General features: G+C 50.5%; 1 protein-coding gene across 3 annotated transcripts in view; it reads left to right on the forward strand.

The window, feature by feature from the left end:
* Positions 1–23,068, forward strand: part of PAK2 (p21 (RAC1) activated kinase 2) — a 1,025,622-nt gene that overhangs the window by 527,065 nt on the left and 475,489 nt on the right. For all 3 annotated transcript variants that reach the window (XM_086943970.1, XM_086943969.1, XM_086943968.1), the window contains exon 7: positions 5,470–5,602. In XM_086943970.1, the coding sequence (XP_086800096.1) occupies positions 5,470–5,602 (133 nt within the window). The remainder of the gene's footprint in view (positions 1–5,469; positions 5,603–23,068) is intronic.

A 23,068-nucleotide genomic window follows, 5' to 3' on the forward strand; every position in this document is an offset into this window, starting at 1 on the left:
ATATGTTGTCATGTAAATAATTCACATATATAGCAGTGTAAACAGCCATTTATTGACCGTTGAAAAACAGGTAGCCATTATCATGTAATTTACCATGGTGTCCCAATCTTGTTTGTTGCCCTTTTAGAAAGTTGGCTTCATTGCTCTTGTAATAACTCGCATCCTTTTTCAAACATGGTGTTTAATGCTTTTGATGTTATAGGCTTCAATACATTTTATACATGTGGAGAACTTACTTCATCTGCTTACGAAAGCCCTATCTGGAAGTAATTAGTAATTCAATCTGTCAGTACTTAACCAATTTAATTTAATCCTTATTAGGCCCATTTAGGTTTGTGGACAAATTAAAAATGAAGTGGCTATCCTGTCTAATAATTCTGTGGCACGATCCTGTTGGGCACCAACAACAATAATTTGCTTTTTGTTTCATCTCTGAAATGTGTTGTCCTTTTAAGGGGATCTGGTAGACTAATGGTCCCAAATGATGGGCTGTTTTCAAGAAATGTTTAAGCTGAATGACTGCTGCATTTTGTATGGCATGCTGGAGCAAGAGGAAGAGCATGCTTCAGGGAGTTTTTTTTATAAGCCCCCCACTAATGCAAAGCATTGTGACGGATGCCTTGATGGTAGGATATGGGGCACAAACAATCGTCCGCTCAGTTCATGGTAAGTGGTTCCTTTTTAGGACAGAAATGTCACATCAGCATGATGTAGCGTGGCACAGTTCACCTGGCCCTAAAGTATTTCATTCCATTAATGTCATCGACCTACATCATTCTTCAGTTGGGCAATGCTATACCGGTTTATTACTTCAACAAGCCAGGGAGAAGCAGAACTAGAGTTCCTTTGAGGGAAGCTCACTCGGTCTGGCATTGGTGCCCAGCAAGTTACCTTGCCTACTCGCTGGTCTGACCACCATCTTATTAATTTCAGCATTACTCTTCCGCCATCCCCCAGCTTGCAACATGATGCTGACGGCTCATACAGAAAAAACTGGAAGCTAGTGGACTTAGAACTGCTAAATTCGGCTTTACAACAAAATCCACCAAGCCATAGCTCCAACATGGATTGGCTAGCAACCGAAGCACATAACTGGCTTAGCGATGCAGCTAACAAATGTCTGCCCCCTACTCGCACCAAAGGGAGTAGACATCGCCCTCCGGCTCCATGGTTCAATGATAGCCTAAAGATTGAAAAATCCAAATGCAAAGCGCTAGAACGCAAATGGCGTAAAAACTACGCCCCCGATGCAAAAAGAAGCTACCAGGAAGCCAGGAATCTTTATCACACGACCTGTGCAAAAGCAAGAGCTGCTTTTGTCTCAAAAACTATCGTGGAAGCAACAAATATGCCAAAAACCCTTTTTAATAAAGTTAAAGAACTGGCTGGTGCACACACTACAGCTGCTGCACCCCCATTAAACACGCAGCAATGTCAGGCATTAGCATGCTTTTTTACTGAGAAAATTGATAAAATCATCTTCGATATCAAGGCAAAAAATACAGAACCATCCTCTCCCTCTGACTTAACACCCACTTTCATTGGTGAAAACCTACTGGAATCCTGGCCTGCCCTTTCAGTAGACAAACTGAATGTAATTCTTAAAACCATCAAATCCGGCTCTCCCAGGGACCCCATTCCTATCAAAATTATCAAAAAACTGGACGAAACTCATTAGAGATCATTGCAAATCTTCTGAACTCCTCCCTTGATCTTGCCACTGTTCCAGCCTTATGGAAACATGCCATGGTTACACCCCTCTTGAAAAAGCCGACGGCAAACCACGGAAATATTGGCCAATTACAGACCCATATCCCTGCTCCCGGCTTTCTCTAAATGTCTGGAGAGACACGTACATTCTGCTCTAGCTACTTTCGCAGAAGAAAATTCTCTACTTCATCCATCGCAATCTGGTTTCAGGGCGGGTTTCTCTACAGAGACCGCCCTGCTTGGAGTCACTGAACACATCAGAAAGCTGCTGGACCAAGGTCAGACGGTCGCACTCGTGCTATTGGACCTGAGCGCGGCGTTCGACACCATCTCCCATGAAACTCTCGTCAAAGAGCTGCATAAAAATGGTGTACGAGGAAAGGCACTGGATTGGATCCGGTCCTTCCTGACAAGCAGAACTTTCCAGATTGCATCTTCACGAGCCGTCTCGGACACTCTGCCTGCATCGCACGGAGTGCCCCAGGGGTCCATTCTAAGCCCGCTGTTCTTTAATATATATCTCAAACCCCTGGTCGACCTCGTTGAACAATCGGGTCTTACTCTTATGAACTACGCCAACGACTCCCAAATCATCTTTTCCCTATCCGAATCTTGTCCTCACTCCCCTTTGTTACTCAAAGAAGGACTCTCAAAAATCCTGAACTGAATGACAAAAAACCAGCTAAAACTAAACGGCGACAAGACGGAAATACTGGTGTTGGGAAAAGATCAAGATCTCTGGAATCCCGTACACTGGCCTGACCAGATGGGCACCTTTCCTACCCCGGTGACCCAAGCTCGAAACTTGGGCTTTATTCTGGATAATTCCTTATCCATGAACAAACAGGCCAGTAAATTAACCGGCCTATGCCTCACCATAGTTAAATGGTTGAGAAGATCCTCTGGATGCTGCCTGTGTCAACGCAAAAGACCGTAGTCAATGCCCTCATTACATCAAGGCTTGACTACGGCAACATTCTGTACTTGGGCGCTAACAAATCTGTAATCGGCCGACTGCAGGTGGTGCAAAACGCAGCGGTTCGATTACTCTGCAATATCCCCAAGAACTCCGGAGTCTCGAACCATCGCCGGAATCTTCATTGGCTCAGGATCGAAAACAGAATCCGCTTTAAGACCCTGAGCTATATGTTCAGAGTTAAAGCAGGTACAGCGCCCAAATATCTTCAAACCCTCGCCAACCTCTATACTCCCAAGAGAAACCTTCGGTCGCAGACGGCAGTCTATTTCTGCGTACCGAGATTTAAACTGGCGAGAACAGGTGGCAGATCCTTTGCCCATCTGGGACCCTCCCTTTGGAACACGCTCCCCCCCCTGCATCCGTAAGGAAGAAAATTACGTCCGTTTCAGAAAGCTTGTGAAGACCTGGCTGTTTGAACAATAACACTCAACAGCCATTTTCCGCCCTCATTACTAGCTGTGTCTAGGCGCCGGGAAACCCTTTTTGGGTAGCTGTTGCGCCCTACAAATTGAAAAAAATAAATAAATAAAATAAATAAATGGTCCATATCGCAGACCTACAGGTTTGAAAGGCACACAACTGACCAAGAATGGATACTCAAAGAAGACGTCCTGTTTTAATGGAATCTTGAAGAGCTCCACATGTGGCATTGCCTGCCACGACAGAATATGTCCAATGCAGAGATTTAGCAACCATGGCTTCCAGAGACCGATTTCTTCTGACCTGATTCATGGCGAAAGCATCTAGTTCACGCTTTTCCTGCGGATCCTCTTTCCAAGGGTGATTAAGAAGCTTGGACACCAGTGATCACATTTCTGCAGACTGGTGAAGTCTTTGATTGTATCATGACCTGCATCGCCTGCCTGTGCAGCTACAGTGCGGGCTGTCATGCTGGCCAAACCTCACCAGATGTTTGGCAAAAACCTTCACACCAGCCTACCATTGATAAGCTTGCCCTCGTGGCCCTGGAATACCTGCTGAACAACCACTTAAATATGCCAGATGATTGTGTGAAAATGCTGAGTGACAGAACATTATTCTGCTACATATTAATGTGCCTGCAAGTAAAAGACACTCTGCATCTGGTGCTTACTGAAAAAGGTGAACTCGCTTAAAGTGTATTGCCTTGCTTTTATTTGGCCAAATCCTGCTTTCAGTTATGTTCTACTTTGTGCAAATGGCTGCCATTACGGTTTACAGGAAGTGTTAGTGGAAGGCATCTTGTTTCACTTTTCCTAGCCTTAGGAAACCCCTCTTCTGTCACTTACCTTCAAAAGAACTTCAGGATCAACAGCATGTGAGAGGCAGTGTTCCAGGAATTAATGCACTGACATTTTTGGTCAAGTGTACTTAGACTGTTAAAAAATGGGATTCTCCAGTATTAGGGTGTCTTTCATAGATTTACATGCCTGAATCATTCCCCATCGTCGGAGTGGGAGTCTCACGGTATATAAAAAGCAATAATATGCAATAATATCCTTAGAAAAACTTGGTTATAACCAACCAGAAGGTAAAGTAGCCCAAGCTACAAGAGCAAAAACTTCCACACTCGACTATATTAGTCATTTTGTATAGTCCAAACTGCAGCCAATCAGGTGACATCACCCACCAGAATGTTCTCCCCAGAGGCTCAGGCTCTCAGATTTTCTACCGCACGTCGTGTGAAGGGAGTCTACCGGAGCTCTGCTCAGTTCTTTTAAATTTTTTCAGGATTTCTTGGTTTTAGGATGTCTTTCTCAAAGAAATCATTATTCAGCCTTGGGAATGTTGTGGTAAGCTCTGGCTTTTCTCAGAAGATCCCCACAAGAAATGCATCTACTGCCTGTATCCAGACCATCAAGTTAAGTACTGCAAGATATGTAGGACCTTCCCTCAAAAGACCCTCAGGGACAGAGAGGGCTGCTTAGTTCTGTGGCTGCAGAGCTCAAGGACCAGGACAATCCAGTGTCTGAGGTGGCAGTATTGCCTCTGGGTCTACTGTGGCCTCTAGGAAGAGAGCTGCTGAGGAGGTGTTATCTTCTCCTGGGGCCAAGGTTGTGATCACGGCCGCCATTTTGTACATTTCCGCCGCGGGCAGCCTCGGATAAAAGAAACAGCAATTTCCCTGAGGTGCGGCCCTTCTGCACTCCGAAACCTCTCAGAGAGAGGCACCCAGTGTTCCGCTTAATCTTACGGTGCCGGGGGCCTCAGTATTTCATCAGGATTACTTGCTTTAAATGGCAGCCACGGCAGAGCTCCGAGGTTCCCAACCGACTACATCGGTGTCAAGCCACGCCCCCCACTGTCACTCCCACTAAATGTAACGGAGAGCTCACGCACTTTACACTGGACCACAGAGCTAAAGTGCCCAGCAGCCTTAAACTACTAACACTACACAGAGAAAAAGGCTGGGAGAAATGCAAAAAGTTTAGGGGTGAACCTGCAAAAAGGGCCAAGTCCAACAATCGTGTTGGCCAGTTGGCAAACAAATAAACATAAGTGCCTCTTATAGACATGTTTTTTTAACTTGAATGGAGTTTTAAAAAAAATGTTTAAAACGTGTTTTGTACATCCTACTCATGCATAGAAATTTTATTCTGTTTGGGGTTTTGCCCAAATACCCACGATGGAGAACTAGGACTGCATGTAATAACTTTTTACTTTATTATGCTACCTCCTTTCCCCCATTAGCACTTTTTTAAATGACCTAACCTCTATTATTTGTTCTCATTTTACTTTCTTCCTTCGCCTGTTCAGCTTTACTCATTACTTTCCAACAATTTACTTTCTGTTCCACGCAGGTGTACACACGGTCTGTTATTGACCCCATTCCTGCTCCTGCTGGCGATGCACATACTGACAACTCTTCAAAGAATGCTGACAAACAAAAGAAGAAGGCTAAGATGACAGATGAGGAAATCATGGAGAAGCTCCGTAAGTTTATCTAGTTCTTAAATAATGAGCTCAAATCCTTGAGCTGTTTACATTATTCGCCAACTACCGGCTTGAATAGCGAAGGGAAAAGATTGCCTTGGTATTACAATAAAAAAAAAGTCTTCATCTGCATGAAGCTTGGAGGTGAATGGGGCCTAGCACATACGTTCACTAGCATAGAATTTTAAACATCTATTCCAGTGTTGAAAAGAAGTATGCTGAAACAATACAATAACAGGCTCACTAATTTAGCTACGTTTCGAAAGAGGAGTCCAAGTTTGCTGTTGAGAGATATGCGCAATTTTCAGTTGCACCTTATCTCTTAACCATTTTTTCCATTGTCTGGAGTAATTCTGAAACTTCCGATTAAAAAAAATTAAAAAAAAAAAAAAAAAAAAGCAAACAAAAAAACCATATATATATATATCTGCTTTTCCTTCGCATGATGCGCACAGACCACTAAGCAGATTTCAAATGCCTCTTGGTTTATTTACATAGTATAAACATAGTAAACAACAAACAAACGCTGGCAGCCATGACGCGTTTCGGCCCTGCCTCGGGGACTTGATCACATGACATATATGTATATATATGTATATATATATATATAATATTACACACACTTTGTTTTCTGTTTGTAAGCATACCGTTTCCTCTTAGTAGCGAGGTTTAATTCAACAATCCTTCTCTTCTGATTGCTGTAGGCCATCACCCAGAAGGTAATACAATTTTTTTGTATTCAATTTTAGAATTGAGTTGCATAGAATAAGACACCTTTCAGTTTTGCACTGTTATTAGTCATATGATATCCTCCTGTGTGCACTGGCTGCTGTCTATCCTATATGTCAGTTAAGGGCAACAAGGGCTATTTTTATTTTTATTTTTTTGTAGTGCAGCCATTGTCCAGATTTTTTTCCCCATTGACAAAGGTATCTCCTGCTGTGGCACGATTGTGCCCCAATTGCTCTTTGATTCGGCTGCCCTTACTACCCTTGATCTAGTGGGTCACAAAATATTCACTAGTAGCTGTCCTTATTACATTCTCACCCTTTGACTTTACACACACCTCCGCACTAAATAAGAGTCTAGTGCTGGTATTAAGAGACGAGCAAGAGATCGACACTATGTCACAGGAAAGTAAAAAATAGCTTCATGTCTCTTCTCCTACCTAGGGATTTTGATAAAATGTCCTGCATATCATCAGCCATGACGAACAGGAGAGCATAGCATTTAAATGTTACACAACAGAAGACTGAGCTTAAGGCAAATTGCACAGCAGACCGAGTGAATACCTCCGTCCTGTGGTGATTCCATTGCCCTGCCAGTTTCATTTGTTGCTCTACCATCCTGATTGACTGTCACTCAGTTATACTTCAACTGGATGTCTTTCAGGATGGATGGTTCAAAATCTTTCTTTAATTTTGATCCTAACTTTTGAAATAAAGTAAAAGTGCATGGCGCTGCTGCTCAATTTGGCACTTATTACACATATCCTTATGTCTATGCTCTTTCCAGTTCTCAGCTTTTGTGAATTCTGACTCCTACTGACTAAAATAAACAGCTTCAATTAAAGTTTTCCCCTCTGCCTGTGCTAGTCTGTACTATATACACTTCCAACACAGCTTACCCAAATCCCTTTTGCCGATGCTCTCAACAGTTCTTTTTTTTGTATGCTGTCTATGCTTAATGTGTTATCTACTTTTTATGGGTTCTGAAGTAATGCCCATAACCATGAACTTGGAAAACAGAACTGTTCGAGGCATGTGGGCTTCTGAATTCATATCTTGTGCATAGATCGCCGCCTAGTGTTGGGTCCGGATGATTGCACTTTGCTGTCTTGGAAGAGTCTTCGAAGTATCACAAGATAGGTGACTCCTCCCTTGGGCTAAAATGCGCATGGGCATCTTCTCCATCCTCGGATTGTTTTTTTCTGCCATTGGGTCCACTATTGGGTTCGGATGCTAACTCCTATACTCCAACTTTGAAATCAAAAACAAAACTTTTCTAAAGGCCAAAAGGCCTTCGATTCGACGGTATTGTTTCTCTCGGTACCTCTCTACTCGATCCAGCCTTCCATCTCGAATCGGTAGTCTACGCGGGCCGTTGGGCCTATTCGACGCCACGGGAGTCGACCGTCGATGGAAATAAGCCAGTTTAAAAGGTGCCCACAACGCCACTCTAAGTTCCCACATACTAATAAGCACTCAGTATGCAACAAGTGCCTTTCCCCAGACCATAAGGAAGAAACCTGTCAGGCCCGCGCCCAGTTTCGATCGAAGAAAACTATTCGAAACAGACGGGCCGCTAGGCAAGAAATGCAGCGACAGGCACCGGAACCGGACAACATTTTCAATGATGACCAGGATCTACAGGAAGCTCCAGACTCTGACCTAGAAATCGTCACTGTCGAGGACTGCTTGGACTCCGATGACGACATCCCACCGGGGCAAATCGTGAGTACCCTGCCCCCAACTACCCCGTTATCAAAGGCTCCGGTCAAGGCATCACCAAAAGGGCCTTAGCCAAGATCATAAAGTTCCACAAGCCCCGCCATCCGGCTCTGCTCCGAAATCGAAACCGAAACCTTCTGAGACCCCAGGGCCCAGTACCATCGTCCCAAAGAAGGTCCCAGAGCCAAAGAAGGTCGTCGACCCGAAGGGTGTCGATCCGAAAAAGGCCGTACAGACAAAGAGCGTCGAGCTAAAAAAGACTGTCGACCCCAAGAAGGCCGACCAGCCGAAAATTGTCGACCCAAGAGAGGTTGTCGAACCGAACAAAGGCACACAACCAAAAAGGGCGCCGAACCAAAAAAGGTCGCCGACCCGAACAAGCCTACTGTTCCAAAATCCGTCGACCCGGCAAAAGGTGCAGTACCGAAACCCGCGCCGAGGCCGGAAAAACCTGTCGACCCGAAGACACAGGCTCCAAAAACACCAGTCGATCCAAAAAATACCATTGACTCGGAAAAGACCACTCCTCCCAAAAAAACCTACGGAGCACAAGAAACTCGTCGAACCGAAAGTTCCGGTCAACCCGAAAAAAGGCCCAGAGCCGGAAAAATCTGTTACTAAGCCAAAAGTCGTCGAAAAACCAAAGTCTAACACTCAACCCAGGACTGTAGAGGAAGAACTCTTCCACCCAGATCCCTCTGACGACCAGGCAAAGATATACATTAATCCAGAGACTGGTAAAGTTACCATCCTGCATAGAAAAAAGAGGCCTTTGGACTTTAAACCTCCGTCCCCTATTCCATTAAAGAAAAAGGACTTTGGGACTTCTCCCTCTAGACCCTTCATTCCTTTTCAGCCTATCATGCCTACTACACCTTTTTATTCCCTGCTCTCCTTATTCTCCATCTCACCACGGGGACAATGAAGGTAACATGGGGGATGAGCCACAGCCTCAATATGATTTCCCACAAGATCCTGAACCACAAGAGGAACCATGGGAGGAGCCAACAGACCCTTACAACACCCATCCCGTCCCTGATATACCCTCTTATCCTACTAAGCCGTCACCTACTGATGACACCGTAGTTTTTAATCAACTCATAGACAGGGCAGCACAATTCCACAATGCAGATATGCATAACGACCCTGTTGAGGAAGACTTCTTGTTTGACACCTTCCCTACATCAGAAAAAAGTGTCAAAACACTTCCCATGGTAAAGGGAGTCCTGAGACATGCACCTGACATATTTAAGGATACAGCCAGGGCACAGGTAATCAACCCCAGGATAGAAAAAAGTATAGGGCAGCCCCTACAGACCCTACTTGCATCAGAGGGCAGTTACCACTAGACTCCCTTGTAGTGGCCAACGCACGGAAAAGAGTCAACTCCCAGGCGACTGGGGAAGCACCTCCCCCCGACAAGGAGTCAAAAATACTAGAGGCATCAGGCAATAGAATAGAATAGATGTGAACTTGTAGAGCGCGATTTGCTGCCCGGAGGGGAGCAGCACAAGCCTCCAATTCATGGAGGATTGCTAATACACAAGCCCTACTGGCTCGTTACGACAGGGCGCATTACGATCAGCTAGAAAGCCTAATGCAACACCTACCTGAGCCTTTCAAAGCACAAGCCGAGGATCTTATACAAGAGGGAAAATGCATAACAAACACCTCCATCAAATGCGCTCTTGACGCAGCAGACACTGCAGCTAGGTCAATCAACACTAGCGTCCTACTACGCAGACATGCATGGCTGCGTATTTCTGGTTTTAAAAATGAGGTGCAGTCCACCACTCTTAACCAGCCTGTCAATCAGGATTTTCTATTTGGCCCTGCTGTTGACACCATTTTGGATAAAATGAAAAAGGACACAGAGACCGCAAAATTAATGGGGGAATTGCAATTTCAGCAACATAGAGGCTCCTTTCGTCGCTCCTCATACAGAGCAACTACACGAGGAAATACCTCACACACATCTCTCTCATACAAAAGTAACACATAAGGTTCCTTCAACAAGAATAAAAACAGAGGAGGTTACAGGGGAAACGACAATAAGGGAAGAGGACGTGGAGGCAATAACACCAGAGCCTCCACGGCCCCAAAACAGTGACTTCATTACGCTACCTCCAGACCACCTAACACCGGTCGGAGGCAGACTCAAACAGTTCCTGCCTGTCTGGAACGCAATTACCACAGACAGGTGGGTGAGAGAAATTATCCAGTCTGGCTATTGCCTAGAACGGACTTCCACACCACCAAACATACCACCCAGACATCGTCCAATGTCCAGGGAACACATCACCCTGCTACAACAAGAGGTGAACTGCATGCTAGAAAAGGGGGCCACAGAGCAGGTCCCTTTCCAATAGCAAGGGACAGGAGTGTACTCCCTATACTTCCTAATTCCCAAGAAGGATGGTTCCCTCAGACCAATATTGGACCTCAGACCCCTAAATCAATACATACTATCTGAGCACTTTCATATGATCACACTACAACAAGTGCTCCTGTTGCTACAACAAGGAGATTTCCTAGCAACACTAGACCTCAAAGATGCGTATTTTCACATACCCATCCATCCAGCCCACAGAAAATACCTCAGGTTCACAATAGAAGGTCAACACTACCAATACAAGGTTTTGCCCTTCGGGGTTAGCAGGCTCCAAGAGTGTTCACAAAATGCTTAGCGACAGTAGCAGCACATCTCAGAAAGCACCACGTCCATGTGTACCCTTATCTGGACGATTGGCTGATACAGGCAAAATCGTTCCAACAGTGCGCAGCACACGCGTCTCAAACAATCCAGTTGCGACACAGCCTAGGCTTTTCAATCAACTACGCAAAATCACATCTGCAACCGTCCCACAAACAGCAGTACCTGGGAGCCACTATAGACACCTCGGTGGCAAAGGCATATCCAAACTCAGCAAGGATAGCCAGTATGCAGACACTCATTCGCAAATTCTGGCCAAAACAATTTCTGCCAGCTCAAGTCTTCATGATGGCCTCCTGCATATTCATTGTCCCCCATGCCAGACTTCAAATGCGCCCATTACAGGAATGCCTAGCACGGCAATGGAACCAGGCTCAAGGACAACTAAAAGACCTAGTGTTGGTAAACAGTCGCACTCACAACTCTCTGCAGTGGTGGAACCCACAAAACCTTTCCAAGGGGCGACTGTTCCAAGAACCGGTTCCACAACTAGTACTAACAGCGGACGCATCACTGACAGGCTGGGGAGCCCAACTCCTTCAATACACAGTACAAGGGCTCTGGACAAACAAACCGATAAAGCTGCATATCAACTAACTGGAATTGCTAGCAATATTCCTAGCCCTAAAAGCATTTCAGAAATACTTGTACAGCAAGACGGTGTTGATCCGGACGGAAAACATGACCGCGAAGTACTAAATCCAGAAACAGGAAGGAACGCACTCTCTACAGCTGTCCCATCTGGCACAAAGCATATGGAAGTGGGCGATTCCTAAAAACATTTTTCTCCTAGCAGAACACCTTCCAGGGAAGGACAATCAGGTTGCAGACCTGCTCAGCAGGCACAGCCAACAACTACACAAATGGGAGATTCACCCCCAGGTTCTCCAGCCATTCTTTGAGGAGTGGGGTCACCCAGAAATAGACCTGTTCGCCACAAAAGAAAATTCGAAATACCAGTACTTTGCCGCCAGGTTCCCACATCCCTTGTCACAGGGCAATGCGATATGGATGAACTGGTCAGGCAGATTTGCGTACGCTTTTCCCCCAGCACCGCTGATCCCGCTGGTGGCACACAAACTGCGGCAACACTCCCTCACACTAATCCTAGTTGCTCCCACATGGGCGAGACAATCGTGGTACACAACGTTCCTAGAACTCTCAGTAGTTCCTCATCAAAGACTGTGCCTTGCACCTCATCTTCTAAGTCAGAACCATGGAGAAATCAGACACCCAGATCCCAAACAAATGAACCTAGTGATCTGGCTCCTGAGGTCTTTGAGTTTGGATACCTTAACTTGCCCCCAGATTGCATGAACATCATTAGGGATGCAAGAAAACCAACCACACGAGCGTGCTATGCAGCTAAATGGAAGAGATTTGTTCTTTACTGCAACAGTAATCAAATCAACCCCTTAGACGCTTCAATACAAAACATTATATGTTACCTGCTGCATCTACAAAGATGTAACTTAGCATACGCCTTCAATACCACTACACCTCACTGCTATAGCAGCATACCTTCAAAATAGGCAACACCTTTCACTGTTTAGAGTACCAGCAATCAAAGCCTTCATGGAGGGTTTAAAAAGGGTGATTCCTCCAGGCACCCCCCTTCCCCAGTCTGGAATCTAAATATAGTGCTTACCAGACGCATGGGACCTCCTTTCGAACCTCTACATTCATGCGAAATACAATTCTTAACGTGGAAGGTTGCATTCTTGGTTGCTATCACCTCATTAAGAAGAGTGAGCGAATTAGAAGCACTAACAATTCAAGAACCTTTCAAAGGGTTTCCTGTCAGGGGCGGTGCTTGCACCACTCCAGACAGGGTTTTGTGTATCCTAGGTAGGCAGGGCTGAATAGGAAGGTGACTGCCAGTGGCACCCCGGTGCTCACTGTGCATCTGCCAGTTTGAACCAGTTCCAGGGGCACACCAGCCCCTGAGCTGGGGAAAGTCTGGCATGGGAGAGGGGTGTAACCACCCCCCTTCCTGGTCCCACCCATGGGCAGGACCTAGTCCCGTACCAGCCCCTTTCTTTAGTATAAAGGTGGGAGCGGGGAACTCAAGACTTCTTCCTAAGATTTCTCCCTTGTGACTAAGGAGTAGTCACCCTGCATCTGCGGGCACCAACTGAGAACACTGCGGTTTGCTACACGTCCTTCCTCCGGAATCAGACCGACCAGCACGACGAGACCCGGCTTCCCTGGCACCTCTGACCTCTACCTACATCATCAGCCCAGCTGAGATCCGTGGGTGTGACGAGACCTCGAGGGACCGGCCATCTTCGGAACTGCACTACGCTTATCCAGCACGACCGCCGAGGGATCCTCGAGGGAGTGCTCTGCGGTTTGAGAAGCCCTAACCCTGAGCAGCTCCAGCACCGAAGTCCAGCCCCCCAGCATCCACGAGATCTGCGTGGGGCCCTTCTGCTCTTTGCTGCTCACCGCGTTGTCCGGCCACTTGCCTGCTGGCTTGTAGCCCTCTTGACGACGAACGACGACACTTCCATCGCTGGTCTGGTTGCTCCAGACTGGCCCTTGCTCCCCTCCAACAGAGGAGCACCCCGGACCCTCCTGGGGTAGTAGCCTCCGGCTGATAAAGGCTACTGGATGATCAATCCCCTGGTCGTCCACCTGGGAGAGCACGGCTCTGATGCCATGTTCGGAGGCGTCGGTCTGGACCACGAACACTCTGGAGTAGTCAGTGGCCTGTAGTACTGGAGCGGTGCACATGGCCTGTTTCAATTCCTCGAATGCCTTCTGACAGGCGGGGGTCCAACTAACCTTCTTGGGGTTGGTCTTAGCTGTCAACTCTGTGAGTGGGTCTACAATACTCCCGTACCCCTTGATGAATCTACGGTAGTACCCTGTGAGTCCTAGGAAGGCCCTGCACCTCGGTCTGGGTCGTGGGGGTCTCCCAGGCATTTATACCGTCTATCTTGGGTTGGAGGTGGGGCTACGAGGCCGCTCTCGACCTGGTGCCCGAGGTAGACCACGGAGCTTTGTCCTATTTGGCACTTGCTAGCTTTAATGGTGAGCCCGGCTCGACGCAGGGCGTCTGTTGGAAGGCGGTGACCCCAGGGGTCAAGATGACTCTCCTAACCACCCGGAACCTCCTCTCCCACAATTACTGCCGAGTCTTATCGAGGGGGAGTCCCCGCCGGTTAGGACTGATCGTATACACTGTCGACACACCACACTTACGAACGGACACCACACCGTGAATCTTTATCAAGTATGAACTTTATCAAGATAAAAGTAGGGAGCAATACACAGCGATCGAGGGATCGCGAAAGTCTCGTATCAAGGGAACGGGGAAGCGGGACAGTCTTAGAGGGCCAGCTGGCACGCCACGCACCCTGCGCACAGTTCTCAATCCTCGAACTGGTGGGTACGGGGGCTGGCGATGGGACTTGCTGTCCTACTCACTTCGGTTTCAGATGGTCGTGAGGGTAGCGCCGGTGGTCCAGCCGGACCAGAGAGTTCTTCAAGCCGCGACGAGGTCAGCAGGGCTTGGTCAGGAGTACTTTGTCGAACTCGTAGTCAGGTGGAGCCGCGACAACGTCCGCAGGGCTCGGGATGGTAGCAAGAGTCTCTCGTTCTCGAGAGTGGGCCACGACGAGGTCAGCAGGGCTGCGATGGTTCAGGTCTTACTCTTCGAGAGGAAGCCGCGACAGCGTCAGCAGGGCTCCAATGGTTCAGTTCCGTAGATTCGAGGATGAGCTGCGACGACGTCAGCAGGGCTCGGTGGGTCAGAGTCTGTTCTCCTCAAGGTCAGCCGCGATCTGATCAGCAGGGCTTTCTTGTCCAAGATACAACTGCCGACTAGATGGAAGGCAGGCTGTCTTATAGTCCAGGAGCTCTTTGATGTCCGGACCCTCAGAGGCAGGAGGTCCGAGGGCCAGGCGCCTGATTGTCTGGCGGCTGTGTCTGTGATGCTTTTGAGCCATGCGTCCAGGGAATCCCAGACGCCCATCGAGGCCTGGAGCCAGCTCACTAGGAAGCCAAAAGGTGCGATTGAAACCAGCCCCCAGGGATGGTTCGGAGGTGTGAGGACATCCAGCTCCTCTGGAGGGGGCTGGAGGTGTGATGGAAGCCTTGGTTTCGGGTACTTGGCGAGTCGTTCACCCCCCTGGGCGAGTCGGGCGTGCACGCCTAGCTGCAGCCGGGAGCATCCAGGGGCTGCAGAAAGGGAAGAAGGTGGCCGGCTGGCCGGGGTGGCCAAACATGGAATCGGCTGGTCACGTGCAGGGTTGCAGGCACGCGGTCTGGAGGTCATTTCAGGACCGATGTAGGAGTCTCGTGTATAGTTCTGGGTGGACGGAAATTAGTTCTGTCCGTCGTTCTGGGTTATGGGGGGGTCAGCGAGGGCCACGCCACAAGGCCGGGTCCAACATGCGTCCCCTCCAGCTGAAAGACTAGGAGAACTACCCATCCTCTTGGGGGTTCTCTTCGCTGAGGCGGAAGAAGCGGGACAGGCCGTCTGCGTTGGTGTGGTCGGCACCAGGCCTGTGTTCCACAGTAAAATCCATCCCTTGGAGGGAGATGGACCAGCGCAGCAGTTTAGGGTTCTCTCCTCTCATCTGCATGAGCCACCGGAGAGGACGGTGGTCGGTCTGGACCCGGAAGTGGGTACCGAACAGGTAGGGCCTCAGCTTCTTTAAGGCCCAGACTACGGCAAAGGCCTCTCGCTCGATGGTGCTCCATCTCTGCTCCTGGGGTAGTAGCCTCCGGCTGATAAAGGCTACTGGATGATCAATCCCCTGGTCGTCCACCTGGGAGAGCACGGCTTCTATGCCATGTTCGGAGGAGTCGGTCTGGACCACTAACTCTCTGGAGTAATCGGGGGCCTGTAGTACTGGAGCGGTGTGTAGGAGAGTAGGGTCTGCAATCCTATTATCACCCCAGATTTTTGCTTTTTGCTTCACTGGTTTACGACTTCTCTGGCTGTGGGCCTGCTAATCAGACCCGCAGCCTTGCTGTTCTCTCACTAAATTGACACGTGTACCTTAGGTGCATTAACCAATTGGTACTGGGCCACCTTATCAGACCCTGTAACTCAGGGCATAGGTGTACCCAGGGCCTACCAGGGGCTGCAGCATGTATTATGCCACCCCTGGCTGGCCATCTAAATCTGACACAACTGGCTGCACGACAGCTGGGGCAAAGTGGTGTAATCACCCTTTGCTGTAGATATAGTATAGCTATATCTAACCCTAAAATGGACACATGTATTCCTATCAGTCACTCCTATGGCAGGCCTTGACAATCCTGAAGGCAGAGTGCTTGGAATTATGTGAGATGGTGCTCTGGCATGAGCTGAGCCCGTCTGCAGCTTGCGGAACCAAGTCCTAATAGCTGTTCTATGATAACGCGTACCATATACTCTTAAGTGCATTATAATCCTCGCGGTTATTTGCTATCTTTGGTATCGCTTTATCAAAACATGTCGAGTAAGGTGTCATACGAATTGGAATACTAACCCCTCGCCAATTCTGGCGACGGGGTTAGCATTCCACCCTTCTAGAGGGACACGACATGTATGTAACTGTGAACCCCGGTTAAAGTTAACTCAAGCCTCAGCATCACAAAATGGATGCTGCCACCACAGACACAAGTCTGACCCCCTGCAGCTGGGAGTCCTTCCAGCGAGGGGAGCTTGGACAAAGGGTTTCCTGTCAGGGGCGGTGCTAGCACCATCCCAGACAGGGTTTGTGTATCCTAGGTAGGCAGGGCTGAATAGGAAGGTGACTGCAAGTGGCACCCCGGTGCTCACTGTGCATCTGCCAGTTTGAACCAGTTCCAGGGGCACACCAGCCCCTGAGCTGGGGAAAGTCTGGCATGGGAGAGGGGTGTAACTACCCCCCTTCCTGGTCCCACCCATGGGCAGGACCTAGTCCCGTACCAGCCCCTTTCTTTAGTATAAAGGTGGGAGCGGGGACCCTTCCAAATTAGAGCATCTTTGAATCCTGAAACTACTTCCTACGAAAGGAACTCAAGACTTCTTCCTAAGATTTCTCCCTTGTGACTAAGGAGTAGTCACCCTGCATCTGCGGGCACCAACTAAGAACACTGCGGTTTGCTACACGTCCTTCCTCCGGAATCAGACCGACCAGCACGACGAGACCCGGCTTCCCTGGCACCTCTGACCTCTACCTACATCATCAGCCCAGCTGAGATCCGTGGGTGTGACGAGACCTCGAGGGACCGGCCATCTTCGGAACTGCACTACGCTTATCCAGCACGACCGCCGAGGGATCCTCAAGTGAGTTCTCTGGGGTTTGAGAAGCCCTAACCCTGAGCAGCTCCAGCACCGAAGTCCAGCCCCCCAGCATCCACAAGATCTGCGTGGGGCCCTTCTGCTCTTTGCTGCTCACCGCGTTGTCCGGCCACTTGCCTGCTGGCTTGTAGCCCTCTTGACGACGAACGATGACACTTCCATCGCTGGTCTGGTTGCTCCGGACTGGCTCTTGCTCCCCTCCAACAGAGGAGCACCCCGGACCCTCCTGGTCCACTCCAGACGCCATTTTGAGTCCACCGCGTGGGCTTGCAATTGCCAAGAGTTGTTGCCCCAATCCTGGGTCCAGCATCGCCGACAGCAGATACCTTCGTGAGACAGCTCGCACCTCCATCCTGGTCGCCGACAACGCCTCCTGGTCCGAGAGACTGCAGAGCCCAGCGTCGCCCACTCACCTGGTCGAGGTGACTTCATCCGGTGCCATCCTGGTGCCCATCTAATCACTGGCTAGTGATTCAGAACTTGGTCCCCTCTGCTTACAGGTACCCTCTTCAGATGATCCAGTCCTTGGATCGGCCCGGAACATCTTCACTGGTCGCCTGCCAGCAACTTCCACTTCAGGCTCCTGGTTCGTCGACGAAGAAACCCGACGACACTTGAACCCTATGCAGCCGCAGCCCCTGGGTTAGGTAAACCGAGTACCATGGTGCTCCAGCGTAGACCAACTCTCGAAGTGTCTAGATCCACTTTCGTTTTTGACCTACCTAGTCTGGTTCGCCCGAGAACACTAACTTTTGCATTTACTAGTATCCATAGACTTTGTCCCGCATTACGCGTGAGAGTTCCCACTCTGCACACGACGTCCCTAGGCCTCCTGCTTCTAATCCAAGGGTTCAGCATTCTAGGCCTAGCGTTTTTTAAAGTTTTTGAGAGTAGTACTTACCTGCTAGTTATTTCGCATTCCACTTTTGTAGTATATGGTTTTCCGTGCCCCTCGGGCATTTGTGTAAATTGTGCAACTTAAAGTATTTTCTTAAGAGTTTTGTTGTGTGCTTAGCTCCCTGACTCATAAAGAGATCAGGGTAGACTTGTTATAAATAAATATCCTTTTATTTTCATAACAACTTGTGTGGTGTCCTTTCACTTGGTGTTCAAGGGGTATATGTGATGGTATAACAGCTGGCTTAACACGCCCTCTAGAGTTTAGCCTAAAGACTGCTCTTGTCCATGCTACTAGGATAGCTGGTCTATAAGGTTGACTTACAACCAATCATCAATAAGGGTTGTTTGGAATGATACACAGTGATCACTAGAATAGTGAGCACTACATATCAGGCCAACTTCTCACACGGTGCACATGGCCTGTTTCAATTCCTCGAATGCTTTCTGACAGGCGGGGGTCCAACTAACCTTCTTGGGGTTGGCCTTGGCTGTCAACTCTGTGAGGGGGCCTACAATACTCCCGTACCCCTTGATGAATCTACGGTAGTATCCTGTGAGTCCTAGGAAGGCCCGCACCTCGGTCTGGGTCCTGGGCGTCTCCCAGGCAGTGATAGCGTCTATCTTGGGTTGTAGGGGGGCTACGAGGCCGCTTCCGACCTGGTGCCCAAGGTATACCACGGAGCTTTGTCCTATTTGGCGCTTGCTAGCTTTAATGGTGAGCCCGGCTCGACGCAGGGCGTCCAACACCTCCCAGAGGTGGTGCAAGTGCTCGGGCCAGTGAGCACTGAACACCGCAATGTCGTCGAGATAGGCTGCGCTGAAACTTTCCAACCCGGCCAGGACCTAATTGACCAGTCGTTTGAAGGTGGCGGGGGCGTTTTTCATGCTGAAGGGCATCACTCTGAAGTGGAAATGGCCATCTGGAGTGGATAAAGCAGACCTTTCTTGGGCCCTCTCCGTGAGGCCGATCTGCCAGTAGCCACTGGTGAGATCGAAGGTACGGAGGTACTGAGCCGAACCTAAGCGGTCAATGAGTTCGTCGGCTCGGGGGGTGGGGTGCGCGTCGGTTCGGGTGACTGCGTTGAGTCTGCGGTAGTCTACGCAGAACCTCCGCTCAGGAACGGTGCCGGGTGCGGCTGCCTTCGGAACCAGGACCACAGGGCTAGCCCATGGGCTGTCGGAGGCTTCCACCACTCCTAGGTCCAACATTTTGTCGACTTCAGCCTTGATGCAGGCTCGAACTCGGTCAGGGACTTGGTAGGCTCTGTGTCGTACCGGAGGGCTGTCCCCGGTGTCCACGACGTGGACGCACCAACTGGTGACGCCGGGGGTGAGGGAGAAGAGGTCTAAGAATTGTCCCAGCAAGTGGCGACATTCTTCACGCTGCAAGGGGGTGAGGGAGGAGGAGAGACTCACTCCCTCTACGGAGCCATCTTGATCCTTTGCACACAGGAGATCTGGTAGAGGGTCCGTTTCTTCTTCCTCTCCGTCGTCGGTGGCAAAGAGTAATCCCAACTCAGAACGCTCAAAGTGGGGTTTGAGCCGGTTCACGTGTAGGACTTTCAGGGCGTTCCTGGCTGATTTCGTATCAACGAGGTAGGTGACCTGGCTCTTGCGCTCTATCACCTTAAAGGGTCCAGTCCACTTGTCCTGCAAGGCACAAGGTTCCACTGGGGACATGACCCAAACCTGTTGGCCTGGTTGAAACTCGACCAGAGTGGCATTCTGGTCGTACCAGCGTTTCATCTCCTCTTGGCTGGCCTCCAGGTTGGCCTCTGCCAGCTCGCGAAACTTCCGCGTCTGGTTCCGGAGGGCCAGGACATAGGAGAACACATCTGTGGGTGTGCTCGGGGGGGGGGGTGTCTCCCAGCCTTCCCTAACCAGGTTGAGGGGGGGTGCCCATAGAGCAGCTCGAAAGGGCTGAACCCCAAGGATTTCTGGGGAACCTCGCGATATGCGAACAGGAGGCAGGGCAGGAGGACGTCCCACTTGCGTCGCAAGGGCTCCTCGAGACCCATGATCATCCCTTTCAGGGTGCGGTTGAACCGCTCAACCAGGCCGTTACCCTGGGGATGGTATGGGGTGGTGAACCTGTACGACACCCCACACTGTTGCCAAAGGGACTTCATGTACCGGGAGATAAAGTTCGTGCCTCGGTCGCTCACCACTTCCCGGGGGAACCCCACCCAGGAGAAGATCCCCATGAGGGCCCGGCCCACGACCGGGGCCGTCACGGTCCGGAGGGGGATGGCTTCGGGTACCGGGTGGCGTGATCGACCAGAACCGAAATGAACCGGTGACCTAAGGAGGTCCGGGTGTCCAGAGGTCTGACTATGTCCATCCCCACCCTCTTGAAGGAGGTACTGACAACTGGAAAAGGCTGGAGGGGAGCCTTGCGCCTACCTCCGCTTTTGCCACTAGCCTGACACGTGGGGCAGGACTTACAGTGGTGTTCTACATCGGCCCGCATGCGGGGCCAGTAGAAATGGGTTACTAGCCGTTGGAATGTTTTATCTTTGCCCAGGTGTCCCGCCAGGGGCGCATCGTGGGGCAGGTTGAGGAGGAGGCCGCGGAAACGTAGGGGTACCACCAGCACGCGGGCTGACCCGAGTTTGGCGGTCTTTTGTTCACTGTAAAGTAGGCCGTTTTGCCAATAAAGGTAATGGGAGCCGGACTGGTCTCCAGCGGCCTGGGCTGCGGCCTGTTGCCGGAGCCCCTCAAGGGCAGGGCAGGAGGTCTGCTCTTGGCAGAACTCCTCTCGGGACGGTTCTCCTTCTTGGCGCCACTGGGCCAACTCGGGGATATCTGCTAGGGTGGGGACTGGCTCGACGGCGGGTCTGAGGGGACCTTCGTCTGATTCGCTTCCTTCGATGGGGGGCTGGTCGAGGACTGTGGGGGGCTCGCTACCCTCGGGTACATCAAGGGCTGCACTGGGGAACTCGGGCTCTTCGTTCCCGGGATTGGACTTTCTGGCGGTCAGGGCTCGGGTGCTCACACAGGCCCATTGGGGCAGACCCAACATTTCTAAATGGGTCCTTCTTTCTACCTCTTTCCACTGGGAACTCGCTAAGCCATTCCTCAGGAGGCAGTCTACAGGCATGTCCGTGCGGACCGCCACCCGTAGATCGCCTGAAACTCCCTCCCACTCAAACGGGACCTGTGCTATCCTGCAGGTGCGGACGGAATTATCAGCTGCTATCACTCTACAGGAGGTGTGGGGGATGATCATGGACTCGGGGACTAGCGTGTATCTAACAGATTTGATGCTGGCTCCTGTGTCCCTGAGGGCTCCTACGCTGCGCCCGTTAACCTTAACTGTCCTTCGATATTTTTCGGTGTTGTCGGGCAGGTAATCTCCTGGGATCATCTCGCTATTCCCCAGGGAGGCTAAGACCATGGCTGCGGGCTCCCACTCCCCCTGTTCCTCTATCCCTTCATCTTCTAGGGCCACTGAGGATATCTGTCTGGTGGAGTGGATTTCGGGGTCATGGGACATCGGGGGTCACCGGCATAGTGCCCGGGTTGCTGACACTTGTAGCATGTGGAGCTGGGGCGGAGCCCCGGGGGTCCTGCATTCGGGGCGGCTCTCGTCGCGGGAGGAGAGCGTGGGGCCTGGTTTCTGGGGGGACTACGCTGGGGCCCTAACTGGGATCCTTGCTGTTTGCCTCGACCTCCCCACCTCGCTGGCGGGAAGATCCTTGGTCGTTCCGTGGGGGGTCTCCCCCGGGCCCCTTCTGGACTCGGGTGGCCACCCAGCGATCGGCTTCAACAGCTAGTTTTCGGGGGTTGGCGAGCTTGCTGTCCAGGAGATGCTGTCTTCGTTCTACAAAGCAATTGGCGGCAGGTGCTCGTAAGCGACTAGGTCGACTAGGCCTTCGAAGGTGGTCACATTGCTGCCCTTGATCCACCCATCTAGGGCCCAGGTGTAGTAGTTCACATAGTCTACCCAGGTGGTGCAGGAATCTTCTTGCACTCCCTAAACCGCTGGCGATACATTTCTGGCGTTAGGCCGTAGCGGAATAGGAGAGCGTCTTTCATGTGGGGATAGGCGTTCATGTGAGCGGTCGGTAGGTCCAGCAGGGTGTCTCTCCCCTCTCTGAGGAAGCGGCTCCACAGGCCGGCCCCCCAGTCCTTCTCGGGGACCCGGTGGGCGGACATGGCAACCTCGTAGGCCTTGAACCACTGCTGGATGTCGTCCCCTTTGTAAAACTCCTTCACGACGTCTTTGGGGATGTGCACCTTCGTTTCTTTGGGGACCACCTGCTCTCCAAGTCCCGGTCGCTTCTGATCTGGCTTTTAACTCTAGTTCTTTGAGGCTGCGCTCATGCTCGAGCTGAAGTTTCCGACCTTCATGCGCTCTCTGGAGCTTCTTCTCCTCTAGTTCTCCCTGGAGCCGCAACTGCTCAACCGCCAACTTCTTCTCTGCAAGTTTGAGTTCGCCCTCCAATTTGAGGCGCGCCAGTTCGAGCTCATGGCTTCGGTCACGTTCTCGGTCGGCCATCTCTTCCGATGACCGATCTCTCCCGGTTGCTGGGCTTCGGGTCGGTTTCTGGATTCTCTCACCGGCCGGTGTACCGGGTTCGGTCTGTGGCCTCCCTCCCTCGTCTTCGGTCGAGGGGAGAGGTGCTCCGGACTCTACCCAAGCGGTTAGCGCTTTTTAGAAATCTTACTTAGTACTTAGTCCGGTACTCGGGAGACTCAGTTCTCTGCAGAACTGCTTTAGCTCTCTATGGGTGTAGTCTTCCAAGGGGTCAATATGACTCTCCTAACCACTCGGGACCTCCTCTCCCACAATTACTGCCGAGTCTTATCGAGGGGAGTATCCGCCGGGGAGGACTGATCATACACACTGTCGACATACCACACAGGGAATCTTTAACAAGTAGGAACTTTATCAAGATAAAAGTAAGGAGCAGTACAAAGCGATCGAGGGATCGCAAAAAGTCTCGTAACAAGGGAACGGGGAAGCGGGACAGTCTTAGGGGGCCAGCTGGTATGCCACGCACCCTGCGCACAGTTCTCAATCCTCGAACTGGGGGGTACGGGGGGCTGGCGATGGGACTTGCTGTCCTACTCACTTTGGTTTCAGATGGTCGTGAGGGTAGCGTCGATGGTCCAGC

Source organism: Lissotriton vulgaris, chromosome 11 (genome assembly GCF_964263255.1).
Source record: "Lissotriton vulgaris chromosome 11, aLisVul1.2, whole genome shotgun sequence".
Lineage (NCBI taxonomy): Eukaryota > Metazoa > Chordata > Amphibia > Caudata > Salamandridae > Lissotriton > Lissotriton vulgaris.